Raw genomic sequence first — 25,919 nt, 5'->3', positions numbered from 1 at the left:
TGAAAAAAAAAATCATCTTCCACTGATTGATTTACATGGTGTATTTACAAGTTACAGTGTGATAAAAGAAGCCTTAGACACTCTCAACCTCTGATAAGCTTTTGCTTATCGGGGCGACATCTTCCAAGTACATAAAATTAGTAAAAATGTACACTTTTTTTTAATGGAAAAGCTAAAATTCTTACACATTCGTATCGCAAAATTTTCCATCCATCCGGTTTTGAACAGCTTTGATAGCAGCAACTCGAGCAGCAGTGGCAGCTTTGTTTGCAGCCTGAACTGCTTTGTTCACTTGATCATCCACCCGGCGAAGGCGAATAGCACTTTCAGCTGTTTTTCTTGCAGCCTATGGTTTCAAAATAATAAAAAAGAGTCAGAAATAAGCGATTGGTTATCATGAAGTATTAACAAAGGAAGTTAAGACTTAAGACTTCAAATCATATACCTGAATGGCTCTAAGGACTGCATCGGTTAGTGGAGCTAGAGGAGTCTTAAGAGTACCAACATCCCATTCACCGCATTTTGCATCGCCGTTTCTAAAAGTATACATGCCATAACCTTGCTTCCGGCCTTCATGCCATGACCCTTCATAGCAATGGCCATTGGCGAAGTGGTAAACACCAAAGCCATGGATTTTGTCTCCAAAATATTCACCAGCATACCTATCCCCATTTCTGCAATGCAATCAGTTTCATAATCACTATTGATTTATATCAAACCAAAAGAAGAAATGCATTGTGCATAATATCATGGTTCAATAACCTTGAGTTGCAGAATAACAGTCTATCAAATATTCAAGAAGCTATTAATTATGACTAACCATATAACTTATTCAAATTTTATCTAAAAATGGATATCAAAATCCTCGGATACAATTCAAAAAATCATAAGTTGGCTTTTGAGAAGCACCACCGTGAAAAATGAAAAGAAATAATATTTATCCCATAAACGCCATTGTCTATTGTTTTAAAAATGACACCTCATAACAAACCATAAATAGTCCAAACTGAAAAGTCAATAATAAGAGAAATAAAGAATTCCGTTTGATCAATAAGTCACCTGGAAATCAATAATAAGGTTGCCATGTTAAATCACAACCATAACTGCATATTTATGAAAATAATTCATAAGGCTGAAGTTCCTATAGCTTTATTAATTATGAGTAGTCTAAACAGTAATTCCACAAGAATCAACATGGTACCCAAAAACCATAATCAAAAAATAATTAGAAAATATAACAGAAATTGAGTTAAGGAAATTTCCTGATATGGTAAAGCCCACAAGAAACTAATGAAAAATTCAGTACTACAAGTAAAATTGAACTGTTTTATCACTCAAGAAAAAGATGTGAAAATAGTAAATCCAATAACCAGAATCCAAAGGAAAATAACATAAAAAGGAAAAAAGCAAAAAAAAAAAAAAAAAAAGGTCCAAAATAATATTCCCAAGCCAAAAATTAGAAAAGGAAAAAGGGAAAAATTACCTAAAATGGTAAACACCAAGTCCATGCTTGACACCATACTTGAATTCACCCACATAGCAGCTTCCATCAGAGCAAGTCTGCACTCCAACACCATGGCTCTGCCCATTACACCACTCTCCAGCATAAGAATCTCCAGTGTAGAACTTATAAACCCCAAATCCATGCCTTAAACCTTGTCTATATTGACCTCTATACCTACTCCCTCTAGCCCAACTCTCTATACCAAATCCGTCATATCTCCCATCAATCCAATCACCCTCATATCTTCCATTGACAAAATAGTTATAAACTCCACTGCCATTGCATTTGCCTTTGTGAAATTCTCCTTCATAGAAATCCCCATTGCTATAAAACTCTACTCCTTCTCTTATAATCTTCTTCTCCTTCCGGACTTTGTTGGTATCAGAATTTGACTCGCCGATAAACCATTGAATCTGCTTTGATTTGGTTCTTGAAGAGCAAAGACTGAGTCTTTTTGTGTTTTCTTCCCATAACTGCTTGATTACTATTAAATTCTGGTTAATTAAGTTCTTGTTCTTGCTTGCAAAGAAAAGGGTTATAGCAATGAAAATTAAAGCTAATAAAAGATTCTCTGATGTAGGTATTTCTTCTCTTCTCAAATAGAAGAAGAAAAAGAAGGAAAGCGAGAAGAGAGTAAAGAAAGTAAGCGAAATCATAGTAAGAACAGGTGTGAACCGAGCCGAACCGGTCCTTCTTGGGGTTGAACCAGACCGGTTGAGCTTTCTTCTATCTTCTCTTATTTTATCTTCTAATTCTTGCTTTTGTTGTTGCTGCTGCATCTGCTCCGGTCTGATAAGGTCCTCTTCTGCAACATAAGTGAGGCTGTGGATGGATGATCGGACGGTAGGGAATGAACGGAGAAGTGACGATTGGTTTCTTGTGAGCTTCGCTTGGCTTTTCTGGCCATCCATTTCTAGGCGTGCGTCCGAAAGGAGATCCAATCTCCACCGTTGAAATTAAATCTCCTAGTGGGCCGTCCTGTACCGCGAGATTCTGATAATTGTTGTTGTAACTGTTCCCGCCGACGACATATCTCAGAGAGCGAACGTTAAGCAGTGGCGGAGCTCGCACGTTAGCACACGAAGGAAATAGAAACTATAAAGAAAGTTCCTTTCTTTTCTTTCTCTGAGATAGAGAGAGAGAGAGACAGAGAGTGTGCCTGTGTGATTTTTTTGAGTTGTGAGAGAGAGGCTTTGGACCGGGTTTTGGTTAGCCTTTATGGTGTAACGGGGAGGAGGAGGGAGATTTAATCTGGTACGTTGGATGAGAATCTGACGGTGGAAGTAAAGAGTGAACTTTTTAGCCGTTGGATTTGATCTGGGAGGTCCCGGTCTTGACGGAGAAATATGATGTGGTCGTCGGATCTAGATTCGGCCCTTTTTCTCTTTACTGTGGCAGGCCGGCACGTGCCACAATATTTTAAAACAGAGAATATTTTCCATTGCGACTTGCGTAGTTGCGTTCATAATTTTATTTTATGGCATTCGTTCAAAAAACAACGATAACAATAATTTTATATGGAATCATCGCCGTTGAAACTTGTGGACCATACTCATATCACCGTGAAAATGATTTTCTTTTTATTTAGTAGTATCACAAATAAATGGTTCAACATAGTAAAATTGTTTTTTTTTTTTCTAATACTACTTGTGTCCCCCTCTCAGCTAAACTTAATTCAGCTCGCGCCGTGTCTTAAACATTTAGTCTCTTATTTAAAGGATCTTAGTTCTTTCTATTCAGATCAATCCCGTTAAAAAATTTATTTTTTATTTGATTAAAAACAAATACAACTGGCTCATCAGAATATAAAAAGTAGTTTATGATAAAGAATAAGCTAAGATGCAATTTATATCCTTCATGTAATGATGTTAATTTCAAGTTCATATGCACTAGAATATTAACTAGTTTCGTGTTGTATGTAATATTAATTGAGTTATTGAACAATTTTGAATTACTTATTTTGAGGCTATTTGACAATATTAATTTTTTAGCTATTAGCTGTTTATATATCGGTTTAAATTATTATTTTGTTTCATCGTACTTGTCACATTTGTTTTTTAAAAGAGTAATAAATATTTATTTTCATGTTTACCCTTTACACATGACCAATAATTATTAATTCAATTTAATGATTCTTAGAGAATTAATATTAAATTAAGGGTAACATAGTTAATTTACTCAATAATTTATTATAACTTACACAAATTTAATGATTTTCTTGAATGACGTGAAATTTCAAATGTGATAAGTATTATAGAATAGATGTAGTATAGTTAATTTACTCAAAAATTTATTATAACTTACACAAATTTAATGGTTTTCTTGAGTGACGTGAAATTACAAATGTGATAAGTATTATAAAACAGATGTAGTATAAGTGTTCGATAAAAATAGTTGTTTAACTTAAAATGACAAAAATGAACATTAATTGTTTAATTAGATTAAAATGCCACCAAATATTACAATGAATAGAAATAAAGTTTTTATTTAATTAAAACGCTAAAAACTAACTTCAAAGTTATCGCATAACAGGACCTTAATATCACAAGTTTTTCTCAAACCAAATATTATAATTGAGTATTAGGAATTTTTCATAGGATTAAGCACTAAAATACTTTTAAATTTGAAATAATTGAGTTTGACTTATTCTACTTGATTGAAATGCTAAAAAATTTTGAAATATATGATTATTTTAATAGTTGCAATAGAATGGTGGGGTTTTGTATAGTTAAACTTTCATAGGTTAATTATATTTATGGTGTCTATTTTTTTTTTTAGTGTTTGAATGAAAAAAATTTGTAATTAAAGTGTCTAAATTATTCAAAAATTTACAATTTTGCCAGATTATTTAACTGAAAAATAAAAATGAACCTTTTACTTAATAAACAACATCAAACACAAACATTCATTCAATTTATGTCTTTTTTTTTTTTTTTGATTTTTATTGTCTTATATATATTCTCTTTAATATAAAGTTTCATAAATTCCTTCTAATTTTCTTTTAATTTCAAAAATATCCTAAATGAAAAAGAAATGAATAAAAAATAAAAGCAATAATCTAGAAAATTAAATAAAGCGAAGTGAATAAATAATTCATTTTAATTTTTTCGTGAGAAATTTCAACTTAATGCATTTAGCTGTATTAAAATTATCAATTCAAATCACTTAATTACAAATATTTTACCATTAAACACTAAAATAGAAAAAATTATAAAATTTTAACACTAAATTTATAATTATTTCTATTTTATTCACGTAATTTATAGCCCCAAATTTGAGTCAATTTTCGAAACTTAAAACATTAATATTGAACCCCACGGTATTATCTTGACTTTATAATTACCGTCGATTTTACCATTAACAATTTTGACGGTGGAGATAAAAAGTGTTGGAGACTGGTGGGGATTTTGATGGGATGTCACGTGAGGGAAAGGTAATGAATTTCTTGGAAGTAATTATCACGGCTCACAGGGGCGGTAGACGTGCCTATTAATATTATGAGTATACACAAGTTTGGATTAAGGAGGTTAATTAAATGATTAATCACTTTAATTAATGACTTATTATTATCAAAGCCCAAAAATCATTTTGCCTTTTTCTAGGGGCACATAGATTCTTTACTGCTTCAACTTTTTCATAGGAAATATCAATACTTCAAAAGGATTCAATAGTATTTTTTCTAAATATTCCTAAATAGTTTGTGACATTTTTTAGAAAAAATCAAATTCAAAATTTTAAAAAAACTATATACAGATATAGAATATACATTAATATATTTCTATATTACAGTGTTCAATTTCTTTTATATAGGGAAAATTACTTATTTAAAAAGAGATGAAAGTTGCAATTCCTTAGTTAAATAATTAAGTACCTCTTCCGTCCCGTTTTGTTTACATGGTTTGACAAAACACATATATTAAGAATTTAGTCAATAAAAATTATTTTGACATTTTTTACTCTTAATCCATTAAGATATTAATAAATGTACTTCATTTGATGAACACTCATAAAAATTATAATGAGAAAAATAATTATTTAAATATATAAATTTAAAAATCTTGCAAACATTTTGAGACATCTCAAAAAGGAATAACAATCAAATAAAATGAGACAGATAGAGTATTATTTATCGCGTTGTCAAACAATGCATGATATGTTTGAGTTAGATATTTATATCATTTCTAATGTCGTTTTTCATTAATATAGTTTTATTTTTGAAAAATTAATCATATTAATCAAACATATTTAAACTATATTTTATGAAAAGTAATTTTTTTAAAAATGTAGTTACAGAAAAATAAACTTCTGTTTTTCTTAAAATAAGATGATAGTATCATTCTGTTTTAATGGCTTGAGTAGTTCGTTAAAGAGAAAACTTGAAATGAAGAAAAAATATTAAAGAAACATAAACTTGATACCTAGACCTTAATACATGTAAAATGCACTAAAAATAAAGAAGACAAAGAAATTGATTAAGATTATGTTCGGCAATAACTTTTTAAATAATTAATCAAAATGCTAAATGTTTAAACAGTTGTTTGGTAACATATCATTTGTATTGGCTTTTAGATGTTATGACAGTATTTTGTAAAAAGTTAATTTATGTAACGTTTAGCTTTTAGCATTTTATGAAAAGTTACTTAAACAGTTAATAACTAAACGCTAGTAAAATAACTAACAACTATTAAAACAATTAATTTTACCAAACATAACCCTAAATTAAACTTGTGCCATCAAATATATGAAAATTTTTAAACAAATTGATTGTCCCCTTTACCAATCATTTTAATACTAATTTAAAAATTGTTTTCTTTCAAAAAAATGTTTTTTTAAAAAATAAGCAGTTCAAATTGTCATATAAAAAGCTATTTAAATAATTGAACCGAACCGACTCAAATTTATTTTTAAAAAGAATTGCTTGTCATGTATTTCGTTTTTTTGCGTTTAAAAAGAAAAAGAAAAGGAAGGAGAAGGAGATGACAACGAGGCTTTAGAAAATTTTCCTACATATTCTACTTTGATAACTTAGATGGGAAAAAGAAAATTTTTCTGTATTGCCGTTGATTTAAGTTCAACCACTCTTATTCTGAGTTGAATATTGAAAATGTACGGTTTTACCTTCGGAAAAAAAAAATAATCACATAACTTGATTTTTGTAAGGACATGGATTTACTACATTGAGGTAAAATGATAAGCCAAATTCAAAATTTATATCTGTTTCTGAAGTTTCTATCTTGGATGACAAGACAATTGCGTGACTGGAGAGTCGGTCAAAAGGGTAAATGACTGGCTCTCTTTCATTTCATCAAATTTAGAAATTGTAAGATAAAAGGAAAAACAAAAATTTAGGTAAGCTTATGTCCAAATTTTTTTTTTTTTCACATAAGATAAAATATTTAGGTGTGCAGTGATCTCATTTTACAGAAAAAGAGTGAAGAATAAAATGTTTTAAATTTAAATTTTTGAATATTTTCGGCCATTATAATTGGTAAGTGAATTTATTTTCATCTTATTAATCGAATATAACATTTAATAGAATTATAAACTGATAAATCATAGAATGAATTATTGAATTATAAAAATTAGATGATGTCATGTGATTTTGTATCCGCTAAATTCACGAGTTGCATATTATATAAAAGTTAACCCGTGATGAAACATTTTTGCTATTTTTAAAAAAAATGAATATACAATTTGTAGGGAATTAATTAAGCATTGATTTATCTCTTTATTTTTTTTTTTTAAAATGAATATACAAATTAATTGATAATGTATCAACATAATAATAATAAGATATCATATCGGGAATTATAGTTTATACTTCATCTTTAGTAGGTAGTAGGTACATTAAACATTGGTAAACAATATATTTTTTTAAGTATGATTATCTTTGTCGGAGACAATTAATTGTCAACATTTGCAGGCACCAAAATGGATATTTACTTGAAAACAATATTATTAATTAATCTAAAACACTATTTAAACCAAATGATGTAACTTTTTTTTTTTTTTAAAGTAAGAGGATAGGTATTTTTCTCCATAAATATATAATAATAATAATTAAGTATTTTTCAAAAATACTTTTCATAGTCTAAAAAGCAAAGCAAGTGGACTATTTGTTAACCAATATGTATAGAGTTGGAGGCTTGCACACATTAAGGAGGTTGAAAGATATGTTTTTGGATTGTTGAAAGTATTGCCTACTTCAACCTCAACATTTTTTATGGCTTTGTGCAATACCCATTCCCATCTCCATCACTATTTTGAATCACTGTCTGGTTCACTTTCTAGAACTAGGTCATGTGGTGAGCATATTTTTATGGTAATTTCCTTTTTGTTTTCTTTTTTTTTTTTTTTTTAAAATAATATTAGGAAGATGTATTAGAGACTTTTGCTTACATTTCTGTTTCTTTGTAGGTAGAAGTTGAAAGTTTAATTTTTGAGACATTCTTATATATTAGGAGATGGTTTAGGTCATGTGGTGATTTGCCAACTTTTGGATATTTGATTGTTCCCTTCTTGAAGGTGTAGAGTTTATGCAAAGTTGATGAGCAAAGAAAATCAATTTTGATCATACCATATTCATTTTGATTAAAGAAAATCTCTCCTTTTTTTTTTTTTTTGTTATTATAGTAGAGAATGCAAAGAAAATTAAATTACATCGCACTTAAGCAAAATTAAGTAGAATCGGTAGAATTATTAAGCATTTAAGGAATATAATATCAGAAGGAGGAACTTTTTGATATATCAATATATTCAGCAAAATTAGCTATTTCAATGACTATTAGCTGTTCTAAATAATTATCAGTTGTTGAACTAGCTTTCATCAAATGTTAGATGGATTAATATTTCATAATTCACTCTCTCAAACTTTAGATATTATTATCTATATTACCGAACAATAAATAATATATGTTTTTAACTTTAATCAAAATGCAAATGTTACATAAAAAGTTATTATCGAATAAGACATATATATAATATATTTTGAGAAAAATTAAATATCCACTTTTTCTTTGTCTTAGCTGGAGTGCCCATGATTTTAAAAGATGATATATTGGGAAATATTAATTAAGTTTTTAAATTTTATAATGTTTATTATATAGAAAAAATATCAAATTGATTCATAAATTCATATACATCACTATCTACGTATATTAAAGTGATCCGAAAAAACTTTTACTGCAGTTGGAAGTATCAATGAATTCTGGAAGGACACGGAACTGAAATTCCAGATAATAACCAGATGCAAGAAAGTCTTATAGTTTTCATCACTCACCAACCAACAATTACTTTAATTAAATATCTATAAAGTAAAATTAAAGACTATAATAATAATAATTAAGGAAATCGAAAATGAAATTAATTTTCATTTAATCATTCTTTAACAATGATTAAAATTTGAGATTTAGAGTATCATACTTTATAATTGATATCAAATTTTATAAATTTTGATGGTAAAAAGATGATAGAAATTACTCATGAAATTTAAAAACCTCATTTCAAATAAATATATGACCAAAGTTCTAGATATTTTATGTCATCTTAAACTCTTATTCTTTCTTTGTTTTTTAAATCATATCTCTTAACTTTCTAACTTACCATCTTGATCATTTTCTCTATTTTAATTTTTCTTTTTTTTTTTATATATTTCTATTTTTAGCCATGTATATATAGCTCACATTTAAAAGATTATTAATAAAGTTAAGAGAAAAAATTTCAATCATTCGTGTCATTCTTATCATCTTTCTATTATTTATATTTATAAAATCCGAAATTAGAATTTTTATTATTCTAGAAATTGATATTAATATAAAAAAAAATAGGTATATTATTATACAAAAGTGATTGTTTAATAGGAATTATGTGTAAAACTAAACCCAAAAAAGAAAGTAGGAGTGATGGGCATGAACTTTAGGGTTTAAGGGATGATGGGGACCATAGAATGAAGGGTTCATCTTCAACTTATGTACTTATCCATTTTTCTGTTCATTAGCTAAGAGCAGAGTTTGATTTTGATACATGCTTTTACTACAACACATAACTCAAAAATTCTCCACCTTTACATGCCATTTGGACATGCTAACTTGTTAGATATGTCATAAGGTTATATATATATAATTTTTTTAAGCTTTTAGAAGATCTTTTTTTCCTTAAAACACAATGAAATTTTCTAAGATTATTATTATTATTTTTTTTGCATAACACTAAATTAATATGAGATATTTCTATTGATTGCAAGTGAAAGTGGAATATTAAAACATGATTTTAATATAAATAGTATGGTATTTGAAATTATTTTAAACACAATAAATGACATTTTAAGATATGTATTTTATAAAAATTAATCTATAAACGATCTTAATACATATTAAAAAAAATTTATAGTATGGTTCATATAATTTATAATTAATTCTGATATGAAACTAAGTTTTGAAGTTATATTTTTTTTCAGCAATTGATTATGCCTTTTATGCATTTTACAATAAAATTTTAAAAAGTACAAATATTAAATTTTAAAATTAAAAATTAAGGTGAGCACTATAAATTCAATTATCAATCATTATATTTTAAATTTATATTGGGATAATGTAATATTTAAATTTGTATTGAGATAATGTAATTATTATTGATGTGTCTATTAATCCTATTACTATTACTGTTTTGAAATCTAATAAATGTAAACTTGTTTTTATATAAAGTCAAACTTATGGTAAATAAATTCAAAAAATTAATCTTTGAATTGTTTTTCGTAAATCACAAATAAAATTCAAATTAAACAATTACATAATTTATAAAATAATTTTAGTAAAAAAAAGTTGAGTTATGGATATATTATAACTAATAATGTAGGAGTATATAAAAATTATATTATGATTATCAACATAATAAATTTAAAAGATTATTTACATAATGATTTTATAAGGCAAATATATATATTTTTTCATTTTATTTTAGAAGGTCAATATTAGCTCAATAATTTTTTAAATTTAATATTTTAATTATTTATAAAAAGGATATTTGATATTTTTCTTGTTGATGAACTTCCCGCATTAATGTCTTTTAGTTCGGCAAAACAAATTTTTTATTATAATACTAAATATAATTGAATAATACATAAATAAGAAATTATCGATTTTATATATAGAAAGTCATTAAATATTTTTAGATCTAATGGCCTACATTTGAGTAGTTTAAATCTAATGAAAGATTACTACTTCTGTATTAATACAAAATTTCTCATTTCTGCATAGTAGTCTTATCCTTTGACACTAAGCAACTTGCTTTTCAAATGGCTCAAAACTCATCAAAAATAATTGAGACTTGGTAGAATCTTATTTAGTATTTTGTCTAATTTGGATTTGTTTCTATATTTTAATTTTATTGTTTTGTTAATATTTGAATGCCATATGTGCAGAAGTGAAAAAATTATCATAATTAACATGGTATGGCCTCTATTGTTTTAGAATTAATATTTTTAATTATTGAAATTTGTTAACTATAGAGCTTTTTAGTTTTAGTTTTGATTTGTATAATTTTAATTTTATTTTTCACTATAATTTATTTCTGGATTGTTTATTTTATATGTTACTTCAATCTCTACAAATTTTAGATATGATACTTCAATCTCTACATTGTTAACTTTTTTTTTTTTTTTCAAATAATTTTGTAAAATCTCCAAATGAACCCTTCTAACAACTATATTACCGCTAATTTTAAGGGTTTGTGGAAAGTTATTTTTTTATATTTATTATAAATACTCCTTTTCATCTAAAAAAAAAAAAAAAGTTATAGCCCTTCTTTAAAAAAAAATAATAAGTTCAAGCTTTTTTTTTAATTTTTTCTAAAAATTATTTCATAAACATTTAAATTTTAAATTTTTTAAAAAAATGTTTCCTAATTCTTTATTTTATAATTATGTGAGTCGCCGAAAAATCAATTAAACAAACTGTCAGAACCGTTAAGAAACTGGAACCGTAACCATTTGGTTCCAAACCGTAATCAGATTCGAGCTGGTTCGGTTCCGAAACTATAGCTTCCCCTAATTGGATCCCTAAGTTATATTGAAATTAATACTTAAACCTCTTTCTGTTTGAGAAATGATTATGATGTCTGCATCTTATATTTTCGTCTTACAATTAGAGACTTTGTCAAAAAGTGAGCTTATTTTTTGGACGGAACAACTCTGTATTGAGATAAAATATAAGGTAGGAACATCATAATTATTTCTCAAATATAGAAGGATTTAAGTATAAATTTGAATATAATTTAGAGAACCAGTTATATTTTATCCTATTAGTGAGCATAATTCTTTAGAGTTTATAACAATTCATTATCATTTAGAAAATATTTAATATTCTTCTGGTTTAGTTCTTCATAAAATTATTATTTTAAAAAAATTACAAATAAAATGATCATAAAATATTAATTTTAAAATTTTATTAATAGTCATTATTTTGAGGTTGATGGAGTCCAAATAAAATTAGAATTAGCTAGCAGCCTATATGAAAAAGCTCTAAAATATTACTGTTGGAATCAGTATTTTGTTGGAACTTCTATCGGTTAAACCCAATATGCTCTTAATCTTTAAATTTAAAAAAAAAAAAAACCTTGAAACTGGAAAAATACGCATGATTTTATTTAGACGCATCAATTTTTGGATGATGAAAATCTATTAAAAAAATAAAATATTAATAAAGTTTATCGAAGTTGCCATCAATCACCACAATCCCATCTCGGTTTCATGATCATTTAGATCATCACAAAATGCAGTCCATGTGCAGATTCTGTGTTCGGCCCAAAACAGGTGTGACTCGTGGCCTAAAAATTATTTTTTAAGAAAATATTTTAATGTACTAAGAAATTGTCGAGTTATTGATAAAATATATAAATTAGAAGGTGAAGAATTTAATTTCAGGCACTATTTTTTTATAGAAAAAATTTCAATATATAAAAAAAATTATAATTTTCAAAATTTTTAAAAACTTTTTGCTTTACGTAGACAGTTAAATTAGCAAAAATGAACAATATTTATAAACGCACTCTATTTATCAAATTAGAAAATTCGAAATTGAAATTGTGACTATTAAAAATATTTTATTTAAGGATAAAAATACTTGTATAAAAGGAAATAGTTGGTCATTGTTTGCTACTTGTCAATTTGACAACACAAATGATTGAGCTTTGTATTTATAGTAAATGAAAACTAGCTAAAAATTAGGTCCTTATCTTGTTGACAATATTATTATGATAACACGAAAGGCACTATCATTACCAAAAAAAATAATTGTGTTTTGGCATTTCACAAAAATGTATTTCTTTCTTTTGTGATTTTCCTTTTCCAATCAAAAACTTATCTAATATTAAAAAAAAAAAAAAAATTTGCATAATGGATGCCTCTCTTTATTTCATGAAATAAAATCTTCTCATCTAAGGATTTTGAAATTTGAACTCCATACTTTTGAATTCAAATATACTCCCTCCCCCAGTCAATAGATAAATTTTATTTCTTTCATTTGTTCTAAATTATAATCCACTTATTATTTTAATAAGTTAATTAATGCGTTAAATCTTTATTATACCCATATTTACTCTTATTTTTTCAATTTTCAATGCATTATTTATTGAAATCTTCGAAAATTGACCATTTTCAATAACCTTAAATAATTAATTAATCTCGGTAGATGTAAAACATCAATGATAGATTAATGGATATATATCATATTAAAGTAAGGGTGTAATAGAAAAAATACATGTAAATTTATATTTTTAATTATTTTTTTTTATTTTTGTGAAATAGAAAGTGCATCGGAAACTCTGAGAGTATAAGTATTACTAATTTTTAACTTATTTCCCAAATAAATACTTTATCTATCCGAGAATATAAGTCAGATTTTTGCATGAAGATGAAAAAAATAATTATTTTTTTTTTTAATTTTAACAAAATCAAAAGTAATTTGACTAAATTATCATTTATTTCAAAATTAAAAAAAAAACTTGTAAAGGTAATTATTATACCAAATATAAATAAGGATAACATTAGAAAATTATTATTTTTTACTCTAAAAAATTCTTCAAACTACTTATATTTTAAAAGGGAGGGAGTATTTGTATACTCAAATCCATAGTTGGGAGTGTAGAGATGATTTCCCGTTAAACCAATCAATAGACAAATAACAAAATTTGCCAATAACCAAAAACTGTGATAAAAAATAATAATAAAATAATAAAATAATAAAAAATAAATTTAGCAATGAACTACGATTTGAGGTATTTACACAATTTCATAAAAACAGTGCAATTTTCACTTTCTTTAGACTGATTTTCTCTCCAAATCAGAGAGATTGCAAATATGTGTCTTGAATGAAAAATAAATTAAATTTTACTTCGTTATTTTCCAAACAAAAGAAAAATGATTTTCTTTCCTTATTTTTTACATGCATGAAGAAATATAAAGTTCTGAGAAAGAGTAGGATTAGCTTACCCTTATAGAAGGGCTCCGACAAAAGATTTCAAAATCACACAAGAAAAAAAATATTATAGTAAGAAAATTCATTGATCCAGAAATAATTTATAAGGATTTCTTTACACAAAGAATGCAAGAATTCCTTTTGAATACAACCTAAGATGTATACAAAGATTCAAGATTCATCATCGTCTAACCAAAAAGTGAACGATAGCAATATTGATGGAGCAAAAGATTTGAGCAAGCTAGAAGCAACTAAGCTGCGTCCTCCCTCGCTGGAGATCACATCCCAGCAAGCCACCATAAACATTGGCACGATAGGTCATGACTCCACAGTTGTCAATGCCATATCAGGAGTATAAAACAATTCGTTTCAAGAGCGAACTAAAGATCGGGTTATTGGGCTGGCAAGGTCAAGGCAGTGTTGTTGGTGCATGGAAGCATCCAGAAGGGAGTCTTAAAGGCGAATTGTTTGCTGAGCTAAATAAGTTGCAGTTTGCCGTATAAGGAGGCTTAATCGGCTTTAGAACAGCCATAGATCCAGCACTAACTCGTGCTGATTGGTTAGTCGGGCAGGTTCTTGGTGAGGTTAATTCACTGCCTGAAGTGTTTATTTACATGTTGAATTCTTTACGCTGCAAATACTTGTAGTGTGGGTGTTAGCACAAAAAAAGGCAAAAGAGCAACAGAATGTTTCCAAGTTAGTTACGGTAGAGATTTTGATGCTGAATATTGGGTCAATGTAGAGATTTTGATGCTGAATATTGGGTCAATGGCAGCGGGGCCCCAAGTTGTTGCCGTAAGAAGAGATTGGGATGTGAATCCAAAAATGACGCTAATGCAGTAGAACTGAAATTGAAAAAAACAGTGGGTACTAGGACACGGGAGAAGGCTGCACTAAGCAGGAAGATTGATAGCAAAATTGAAGTTAGGGTTTTTTTAATGATTTAGCCAGTCGATGCATATCAATCTTCCAGCTTATTAGGTACAACTTGAAATTAGAGTACTATTGTTATTAAAATTAAAGTTCAAGATATTAGGAAAAAAAAAGTTCAACGGAAGTTCAGGATATTAAAAAAAGAAAATTCGAGATACAATTAAAATCACCCACAAAGTTTGAGGTTTTTTTAATGATTTAGCCTTTTGAAGTCAGATTGAATTAATGGGCAGGATTAAAGATGGTGTTATCAACCTACGGGTTATGACTCGGTTGATAACACAGGCTAAGCGTTTGTAGGTTAGATGAGTGGGAAGAGCACTCGGATTTGATCACTAAACACGCCTATAGCAAGGCGCGAAAAACCTTAACTGTGACTACTGAATTAGTCGGTATTTAGGATAAGGTCTAGATATCGGTGGTTTACAAAAAAAAAAAAAAAACGGTGTTATCAATGTTTGAGACTCCCCAGCTTGAGGTAAGTCAAGACACAGCAATGCAGGGCATACAAGAGCAGCAGAACTAAAAAAGTTGTGAAAAAGATTCTATTTTTTAAAAAGATTCTCAGCTCATAAATAGTGTGATATTGGATTTGGGAGTAAACCGCCAGTATGTATTGAAGTGACGCGGGTGAATGTATTTTCTACACATAAATCCAAGCAACATAGATCCAAGTGATTGAAAAACAACACAATATAAGCAAAAAAATTCCAATTGCCCAGTCAACCAATTTCAGAAAATAGGGCTGGCAATAAAACTAGATATTATTTAAATATTTATAAGCAAGGTTAGAACAAATCTGTTTATTCAGGTAAACTTTATAAATTCATAGATTGAGCTAAATATTCAAGTGCTCACAACAGATGCTACTCACCTTCAATTGAAATGTTTAAGGTTACAGCAGCAACGTTTTCATCCCACATAAATGGGTTCATTTTCTCCTCAGCTTCTCCTTCATCCTCTCAACTGCACTCCTTAGAGTTCCTTCATCTTTGCAGAAAGTGAATCTGACCAAATTCTTCCCTTCTTCTGGGTTCAAATAAAAAACACTGGTTGGGATTGCTACCACCCCAACTTCCTTGATGAGATACTCGCAAAATGCAATATCATTTTCATGGCCAAAAGGCGTATGATCAACAACAACAAAGTAAGTCCCACTAGATGGAAATACTTCAAAACCAACAGCCTTTAATCCCTCCACTAAAATTGTCTTCTTTGCCAAATAATCCTTCTTTAGCTCTGCATAGTATGAATCTGGAGCTCTAAGAGCCACTGCAGCTGCCCACTGCATTGGAGTGGAGGTAGCAAAGGTGAGAAAAGCATGTGCTTGCCGCACTCCCCATGTCAGATGTGGAGGAGCTATTGCCCAGCCAATCTTCCATCCCGTTAAGGAGAATGTCTTCCCTAAGGAATTCAAAGTTACAGTCCGCTCATACATTCCAGGAAGGGAAGCCATAGATATATGATCCATTTCAAAAGCCAACTTATCATAAACTTCATCAGTAAAAACTAGAACATCATTCTCAATGCAAAGTGATGCAATAGCACTGAGTTCCTCCCTTGTAAACATCTTTCCAGTAGGGTTATGTGGTGTGTTGATAAGAATTGCACGAGTATTCTTTGAGATAGCAGACTTAAGCTCATCGATGGGCACTTTAAAATCTGGGGGCCGCAGAGTAATGGCTTTGATTTTAGCACCAGCCATGGATAGTGTGGCTTCATAAGAATCATAAAAAGGAGCAAATAGGATCACTTCGTCACCAGGATTTATCAAGCCTAACATAGTTGCAGCAATGGCTTCTGTGCATCCAGAGGTAACAGTAACTTCTTTCTCAGGGTCCACCACAAGCCCAGTATCTTTCTTGAATCTCTCAGCAATTGCAGAGTTGAACTCTGGAACCCCATAACCACGAGCATATTGATTCTTCCCTTCCCTAATGGCTTGAATAGCTGCTTCCTTAACAAACTCTGGGCCATCAAAGTTGGGAAAGCCCTGGCCAAGATTTATTGCTCCATGTTTGATTGCAAGCGAGCTCATTTGCGTAAAAATTGTAGTTCTGAACTTCTCCAATCGCTTTGCCACCTGACAAAATAGGGCCAAAATATTCAAATAAAGGAAAACAAGAGAACCAAGACATGTCATTTAAATGCTTCGTCGAGCAAAATATTCAAGTAAATTCATAAACTACGTGGAATATCAAAATGGTGCTTAGTGAAACGTTCAAGATAGCTTCATAAGCACCTGTTCAAAGAACTTTCAGTAGATGCTGAAATAAACCACCTCGAAAACTATAACCTTTCCCACTCTCCTATGAGGAATGCCTCTGAATGTGTTGTTACAAAGACAAGAGACTTACAATAAGCAATCCCTCATTAAGGTTTTGCTTAAAACTCAGTCCATATAAAATAAAAAGGTAGCTGAAAAGCAAACAGCTTGCCTTGTCATTTAGTATGGATTATATACAAAATATACTAAACAATTAAAACTGATGCTGTTATGCATATAGTAGATAAATCTTGTTCTCGCAAAGATTATATATATATTTTTTTACCCTTCTCAAAATTTCAGTATTCAAGATTGTAGCTCCTGCTAATAGAACTTTCGGCCCATAATCAAGTCAAATGTTTCACAAAATCAAAACCAACCATTAACCAAAATGACAATCTTAAAACCTTCAGCAAAAAAGCATACCCATAAAAAATTAAACAGGATAGAGAGATAGAAGACCTGAATTCCACATACTTATACACGATAGCATTACAAATTAGGTCAAATCCCCTAAATCCACAGCGAAAATTAATAGCCAACGCGTAAAAATTAAGCTGAAAATCAATAACAAAAGCTCTGAGTTTACTTGTAATGGCTGCTGGACCTGCTGGGTCAACACGTTCTGACCGGAAGCGGAATCATTTTTGGTGGTGGTAGCGGAAGATAAGGCGGCCATGTAAGAAGGATCGCGGAAGAGTGTCCTTCTGTTTTTATGCAAGTGCTTTGAAATTGAAAAGGCAGGCGAAGTGCAGAATTTAAAGCTGAGAGGTCTAGGCATTGCAGGATGTGTCCAGGTACATTGACACTGTATACCGGAACCAAAAGTTAACCAGGAAATGGAGGTCACACCTGCAAAACGTTTCGTATTCCGTCAACAGTCGAGGCATGGGTTTTTGCGGCACGAATTTTTTTAATTTTAGGAAATTTATTATTTTCGTGAAATTGTTATATTGATTCGCTACCTGTAATATGCAATACAGCTCACATATATATCCTATCTGATGTGGCATACATGTCAGCATACATATCATCAGCTAAGCCACGTCAGATTACATTTCAATGAAAAGTAAATCTGAACTAAATACCAATATTAAAGTAAATATTTCAATTGTATCCAATATCAATTACAATTAAGCCTCCAAAATCAAAACTACATGCGATTATATCCTAATAAAAAGTTATTGCTGAACACAATATTAAAAAGAGAAAAGACGGTTTCAAATTAATTACCAGGTAGCCGTGTTATATGGACTTGACAGAGAATGAGATAAGACCTTAATTATAGAAAAGAATATATTAATTGTATCATAATTTGAACCTTAAAATTTAATATTCATATCCCTGATAAGGGATCTAATTTAAATTTTTAAGCTGTATTAGGGACACATTATCAAATCGAGTCGGACATACATATGACCTGAGAACTCAAATTTAGTACTTGCACAATTAACTTTTATAAGAAATGACTTCTTTTATCTAGTTGGATATATGTGTTGGGGGGAGGGGGGGAGATTATATATAGTATGGATGTAGATACGAAAAAAATTAATGATTTTGAAAGGATAAAAATGAAATACTAAACAAAGAAAAAATTGTATAGTGAAATAGCGATCCACGTAGATAAATTGGAATGACAATTCAATAAAAATAAAATGCTTATTAAAAACCTTGAAAAAATAGAAAATTTGATGAAAACTGATAGGTCAAATTAAAACCTTAATAAAAAAAAACTAATTATCTTTTTTTTTTTCTTTTTAAAAAAGCTATTTTATTTTGTTGGAAAGTCATTCCAACTCATCCTCCTAACATAAAAGATCCAAATTCTTTATTTTATCTTTGATTAATAGACATATATAAGTAGATATATAGATAGAGTTATATTTATTCATATATTTTATTTCATATTTAAAAAGGTATTTTAAATAAAATATCAGAATGTCTTATTTGAATTACTTAATTAAAAGAATGTTAGAATTAAGCCTTCATGAAATTTCATGAATTGTAATCTTTGATAAGGATGAAGAAATAATAATAATAATAATAATTCGAAAAAAAGAATTATAATTTTTTTTTTTTGCAATCAAATGAAAAAATTTGATAAAATCCATGTAATATTTAAATTCGATTATAAAAATATTCTATCTAAATTAAATATTTATCTTTTTACTACTTAATAAAAATCCTAAAAGTATTATAGATATTGGAAAACTTGTTATATAGATTTTTTTTTTTAATTTTGGTTTAATATATAGGATATGAAAGGAATAAAATAGTAATTTGATGTCAAAAAAATTAATTTTGTTATATATAATTTTATCTTATATATAAATTTTTGTTGCATATATAAATTCGGGTCAACATTAGAAGTAATTATTTCACAAAGAGTGATCGTTGTATTTTCATCTATTCGCCGAATATATGATTTCACTTCTGAATTTTGTACTTCTGAATTTTGTTATTTTAATATTTTTGTTTCCATGCATAAAACAATTCAACTTTCAAAATTACATTGCTGAACACTTGAACTTGCAAAATCATTTTATTGAACGTTTCAACTTGTAAAATAATTAATTAAATTTTTTTTTTGTCAGCAATCAAATCAGTTTTATTACAGATTAATAATAAAAAGGAAAAAATTTTTCAAAACCGAGTGAAATTAAACCCAAGCAAGTAGACTTTTCCAATACTTCCAAGAAAATGCTCATAATTAATAAGAAAAACCTTACACAAAGAAAATTAGAGAACCTATCTTAAGGTAAGAGATGAAAACTAGAAGAAAGCAAAATAAAAATAAAAAATCAATAGAAACTCAAACATCACATTAATTAAAACCACGCTAAAAATGGGAGTTCAACATCAATACCTTAAATGTCTATTAAATAGTTAACAAATGTGAATATTATTATTATAAAAGTTATACTAATTATATATCAAATCAATATTATATACATATATATAAGCCAAAACCCTAAAAAGTATTATTGTTAGTGTAAATATACGTGCAATGTTATTAAAATTCACAAATTAAAGTATACAACATGTCATCTACAAAGTTCAAGATGTTACAAAATTAAAGTTGCAAAATTCAGGAATAAATTTATATATTGGGGCCATTTTATTTTTAAAATCAAATCAAATATATGATTGCCAATCAGGTATATTATCTTCCTACCTCTTATAGAAGATGTAGAGAGTGAGAAATCTCAAGTTCGAGTTTTTTCCATTATAATAGTTATTACAAATTTGGTGAATGTTATGAATTGATAAAAATATCATTAAGAATTTTAATTTTATTAGTTGAAAAATAAAAGCTAATTTAGTTTTTGATTGATGATATTAATTTTCTATTTAAATATAAATTCTATTGGATAAAATAATTTCTTATTTTTTAAGGAATTCTATATAAGGTATATATTAAGTATGGTGAAAATATAATATTTTTGAGGATTTAATTTTTCTATTTAAATTTAAATTCTATAGGATAAACTAAAAAAATAATTTTTTATACTAAATAAGATATATGTTAAATACGGTAAGAATTTAATATTAATTATATCATACCATATAAGGTATGTATTAATTATGGTCAATATAATATTAGTTATATCATACCATATAAGGTTATTAAATATGGTAAGAATATAATAATAATTATTTTTAATAAATTTTTAATTTGATTGATTGTAATTATTTCTTACAATTAATTTATTTAATAAATATAAATATAAAATATTATTATTTATTAAGGAATAAATTATGAGATTTATTGTGTGATATAAAATAGAAAATAAAATTCATTGGAAATATATAAAATATAAAATATAACTATAAAATTATTTATATGCTGATAGACTGAGGAAAAAGTTAAAGAAATACCAAAATTATAATGATGCACTAATAATAATTAATAAATTAATTATTATAATCGCTATCTATCTACAATGTATAATATTTATGATATTCATTTTGAAAAAAAAAATTATGAGATAAATTCAAAATGGCAATAAGACAAGTTAAGCTGATCCTCAATTTAAGAAAATTTCCCTCGTGCTATCTCATTTTCACTTTTATTTGTTTAATATATTTTTATTTTCAGTATTTATTTGCTTTGATGGTTTTACATAGAAATTAATTTTTTTATTATTTCCTTAATTTGTCTAAACGTTTAATGGAGTAATGACAATAAAATATATTTCTTAATATGTATACCAAATTTATAACGGGTATGTTCTTCATATATTTGTAAATGAAAAATCAATTGGTATATATTTATAAATTTTTTAGCTTTTTTTCTAAATTAATGCAAAAATAAAAATTATATTATCTTAATCCATAAAATATGTGAGTTAATCCTAATTTTTTATTTTTACTAATATAATAAATATTATATTATATACATATAAAAATAGTTGGGATATACTTTCTCCCTATTTCCATTCCTCTCAAACAAGGTGTTTAGGTCCATAACATTAGAATTCAGAATAATACAGACAAAACAAAGCCCAAAAATCTATAAACTTTCCAACTTGGGAGGCTATTAAGACTTGAAGCCCAATAAAATAGAATATTCCCCTCTAGGAATGGAATAAAATTATTTAAACTAAGGGTGACCACGATTATGGAACCGGCGGTTCCGGTTCCAAATTTTTTGAAATCAGAATCGAATCGAAAATTTCTGATTCTGGTTCTAGTTTAGAATCAAACAGCTCCGGTTCCGATTTCGGTTCCTTAACGGTTTCAAACCGACAGTTCCGATCGGTTTTCCTGCGAATCACATAATTTTAAATTTTAAATTTTGAAGACCGGTTTTCAAAATTTTAAAAATTTGTGAAAGTTATTTCTAAAAAAAAAATACACCTAAAAAAATCAAAAAATGCTTTAATTAAATTTATTATTTTTTAATGACTTGAACTTAATTATTTTTTTAAAAAAAGTCTTCAACTTAATTTATTTTTTGTTTAAAAAAGTTTGAACGTAATTTTTTTTTTTAAAAAATGGCTTGAACTTAATTTATAATAAATCTAAAAAATTATTTTTTCAAAAATACCCTTAAAATTAGCCGTTATGTAGCCGTTGATAGTTGTTGGGAGGGGTAATTAAGAGATTTCACAACAAAATTTAAAAAAAAAATGATAGTTTCTAATGGCTAGAACCGCCGGTTCGAACCGGCTAGAGAACCGGTTGTTCCTTCTGGTTCCGACCGGTTTGTGGAACCGCCAGTTCGCGGTTCCAACAATACTGGAACCGAAATCGAAATGAAAATCTCTGATTTTGGTTTTGGTTCGGACCGGTTTCGGTTTCAGTTCGGATGCGGTTCGAACCACCGGTTCCGGTTCTAGGAACCATAATATGGCCACCTCTAATTTAAACTAATGTCTGAAATATATCTCTTTTTATTTATTTAAAATGCTAAATATCATAATTGATTTTAAACTATGTATGTCTTAAATTCTTGATTATTTTAGCAGATAAACTTCAAAACTTTTGAAAATCTTCATGTTTAATATTAATTATTGGAAAACATCATTTATATTACGTAACTGCAACTATTATAATCAATAGTATGATAAATAATAATTATGGATTAATAAGGTCATTAGCATCAAATTTGCATGGTATGAAAACATGATTAATTAATTAGGAATACCAATTTAAAATATAATCAATATATCTCTAATCAATCTCTATCTTCCAATAGTTGTAAGGGACACCAACTGGCTGCAATTTCATCATCAAGCACGTCATTACAAGATCAAGAAGACAATAAAATATTATTTATAGATGACCTTATTAATTTAATTTCTTTTGATTTGAATATATTAACAAAAGAAAATAAATTATTATTGTTTTATGATTAACTTAATCACTGTTCCCTTTGAAGAAAAAAGCTGATGGGGTGGAGGTGGCAAAGGAATAATATATTCATGTTAATTTATTAGCAAATCAACTAATTAAATTAATTAATCAAGGGTAATTATTATATGAAAATTACAGGGGAAGAAGGGGATCTTTCTATTAATTAGGGTTTATAAAAGTTTTACTTTTTAATGGAAAACAAATAAATGAGTGTGCTGTGATTGGTACATTCTCTGGAATCTTCCAATGTTATGGCAAATACTTGTCAATTTAAAAAGCAGTGTTAGACATGACAAGAGAACGATATGCCCACCACCAATATCTCTCCTCCATTCCCACGAATATAATTAAGTAATAAATAATAATTATTAGCTTTAGGTTCCTGCACTGCATTATATATATTAAATCAACTTATGTATGTTTTCAACTATACATATAAGTTCATTTATTTTCTTAAACTTTTTTTAGATAAGTTATTATTTTTTAATTTTTATGCAAATAGAATATGAAATTATTAGTTTTTTATCAATAATAAAAGAAGTAAATTTAATGCACACTTAGACATAATATAGTGATAAGTGCAAATACAACCTGACAATGATTTTAGGTTTGAAAAACAAAAAATAGTATTATTTTTTATTATCTATCTTCATGGTTGAAAGCTCTCCACCATCTCATCTCCAATCTATCTATGATTCCCATCTGCTAATCACTTAATTATATCACACTTATTCTGGATTAATTAGCTTTTATAAAGATTATTCATACAGCAAATGCATATGTAACCATAATTCCTTCAAGCAATAGACACGTAGCCTACAGTTACAAAGTTTTCCTCCTCACTCCTTTCCAAAGAACCCACGCAGCCAATATTGAATCAACCAAATCTTTCATCTCTTTTTTCTAAAAGTTAATTTTTTAACTTGATTTTTTCTCTTTCTGCAATCCTCTACTTGACAATGGCAACAGTTAGAGACGAGACTTCATTCTTTTATCTGCTAATACTAGGCTTTGCCTGGTTGGTCTCTTGATAAATACATCTATTGTGAACAAAACCACCCACGCAAGTTCTCTCTTTTGACTCTCATTAGTAGATTAATTAGTTCTCTCTCTTGACTCTCATTAGTAGATTGATCAGTTAATTAGTGACTGATTTGGGAGGGAATCAAGCAACAAATTTCATGTTTGCTTAGTTAATTAGGTGCAGTAATTGGAGGTAGTTCAGTTGTAATTAGGGAGACGAGGTATTTTGTTTCTAAAAAAGATTAATGTTTTTATGACGTTAGAGTGCTTATGTTGTTGTTCCAAAACAATGCATTTTATGTCCCTTGGGTCAAGTTAACCCAGGGGTAACGAGTGAATATATTATTTTATTTAAAATTCTAGATATTTTTGAATTTGGAGTGTAAATATATCTAAGTTTTAAAATGTGGTGCCAAAGGATACATATATCAAATTAGAGTGATTTTACAACTAACTCATAAAGTTAGGATATTTTTGTAATTTAAACAATAATTATATATAACAATTTCTTGCATGTAGTGTAAATAAATTAATAAGTCAATAGCATATGATATGATTGATTCATTCATTTTCTATAACGCTGTAGAAATTTAAAAATTTTTATGTTTAAGAACTTATTCGAAAACCAATTTTAAAATAGTATTTAGTGTTATGAACATTAATGTTTAAAGGTCGATGAGGTTGATGAAGTGAATTACGAAACGTTAACCTATTTAGAGTTTAAACTCGAGCAGCCTCATATAAACATGATTCACTTCACACCTCAAATTCTTTTTAGGCAAGTCACAAGTGCTGGATAGCTATAATGTTAGTACTGTGCACTTAGAACCCAATTTGAAAGAGAGAAGCACTTATTTGACCTCTCTCCATTCTTTGAAACCAAAGTTTCTCAGCCTCCAGGCTCCACACATGTGCCGGACATAGCTCTTGTAAAATTGAGACCTAGTTACAGGAGCAGGTAGATAATGGTGGACAGTGGAGTATTAATAAATATATATTTTTGCATTGGCAACATAAAATATCTGCCGCACAATTTTGAATCTACATATGTTTATTGGAATTTAAAAAATAAAAAAAAATCCCATAATTCATAGTTACTATTATCTTAAAAGGCAAACATTAGGTTCAAAGTCACGTGCTTACATAGTTTCTTTGCTTTTCAATGATATGAACTGACTTATTATAAAAGGTAAATAATTTAGACAAGCGAAAGGTTCATGTACCCATGACAGAAATGTTTTTAGCTGCCTGTTTTTGAATCCAACTTTAGGGGATATGACTTAAGACAGCAGCTTATTAGAGAGGCGTGCCAACTTTCCCTACTTTTGAAGTGACCAGGGTCGAGCAATTCTTAGTTTTTAAATAAAAATCGAATCAAATCGATTTAATTTTATTAAATTTGAATAATAGTTTAAAAAATTTGTTACCAATTCATTTTGGGTATATAAAACTGTTTGATTTTTAATTTTTGGTTCGGTTAACATATGTAACTAGCCAAATTTATTTTATGTACCAAAATAGTTAATTTGATTTGAAATAATTAAATTCAAATCGAATCAAATCAATTTAATCAATTTGGATTGATCGTTACACTATTTAGTTTTAAACTTAAATATCATAAAAACATATTTGGACAAATCGAAATCAAGTTAATTCAGTTTGGTTTATTTGAATCTTCATCCTAGAAGAAACCAAATCAACAAAAACAGGACAAATTTGACATAAGAAGTCTATATTACTCCTAAATTTAATCTGCACCGACCAAATTATTGTTTTTCTTCCCAAACACTTGAAATTCACTCACTCGTCCAGTGATGGCGGCAACCAACGAAAAAACAAACAAAAATGGTTGTGGAATAATGGT

The 25,919-nt window shown here is 28.1% G+C and overlaps 2 protein-coding genes across 3 annotated transcripts; both read right to left on the bottom strand.

Annotated features, from left to right (window-relative positions):
• On the bottom strand, positions 1-2,690 carry LOC105638910 (uncharacterized). 2 transcript variants are annotated; one of them, XM_012222808.3, is made up of 3 exons: positions 1,484-2,690; positions 446-674; positions 1-346 (listed from the first exon to the last, which is right to left on the bottom strand). In XM_012222808.3, the coding sequence occupies exons 1-3, from the start codon at positions 2,413-2,415 to the stop codon at positions 182-184; spliced, it is 1,326 nt and encodes a 441-aa protein (XP_012078198.1). In that variant the 5' UTR covers positions 2,416-2,690; the 3' UTR covers positions 1-181. The 2 variants fall into 2 exon arrangements, with proteins under 2 accessions (XP_012078198.1, XP_020536933.1); XM_020681274.2 differs by having other exon boundaries at positions 446-662.
• Positions 2,691-15,653: 12,963 nt separating this feature from the next.
• On the bottom strand, positions 15,654-18,088 carry LOC105638909 (Pyridoxal phosphate (PLP)-dependent transferases superfamily protein). The gene is made up of 2 exons (XM_012222807.4): positions 17,763-18,088; positions 15,654-16,990 (listed from the first exon to the last, which is right to left on the bottom strand). The coding sequence occupies exons 1-2, from the start codon at positions 17,952-17,954 to the stop codon at positions 15,839-15,841; spliced, it is 1,344 nt and encodes a 447-aa protein (XP_012078197.1). The 5' UTR covers positions 17,955-18,088; the 3' UTR covers positions 15,654-15,838.
• Positions 18,089-25,919: the final 7,831 nt, after the last annotated feature.

The sequence above is a fragment of the Jatropha curcas genome, chromosome 9, assembly GCF_041381405.1.
Source record: "Jatropha curcas cultivar XTBG-Jc1 chromosome 9, XTBG_Jcur_1.0, whole genome shotgun sequence".
Lineage (NCBI taxonomy): Eukaryota > Viridiplantae > Streptophyta > Magnoliopsida > Malpighiales > Euphorbiaceae > Jatropha > Jatropha curcas.
Note: the sequence above shows the minus strand (reverse complement) of the source record. Positions and strands in the feature narration are given on the sequence as shown.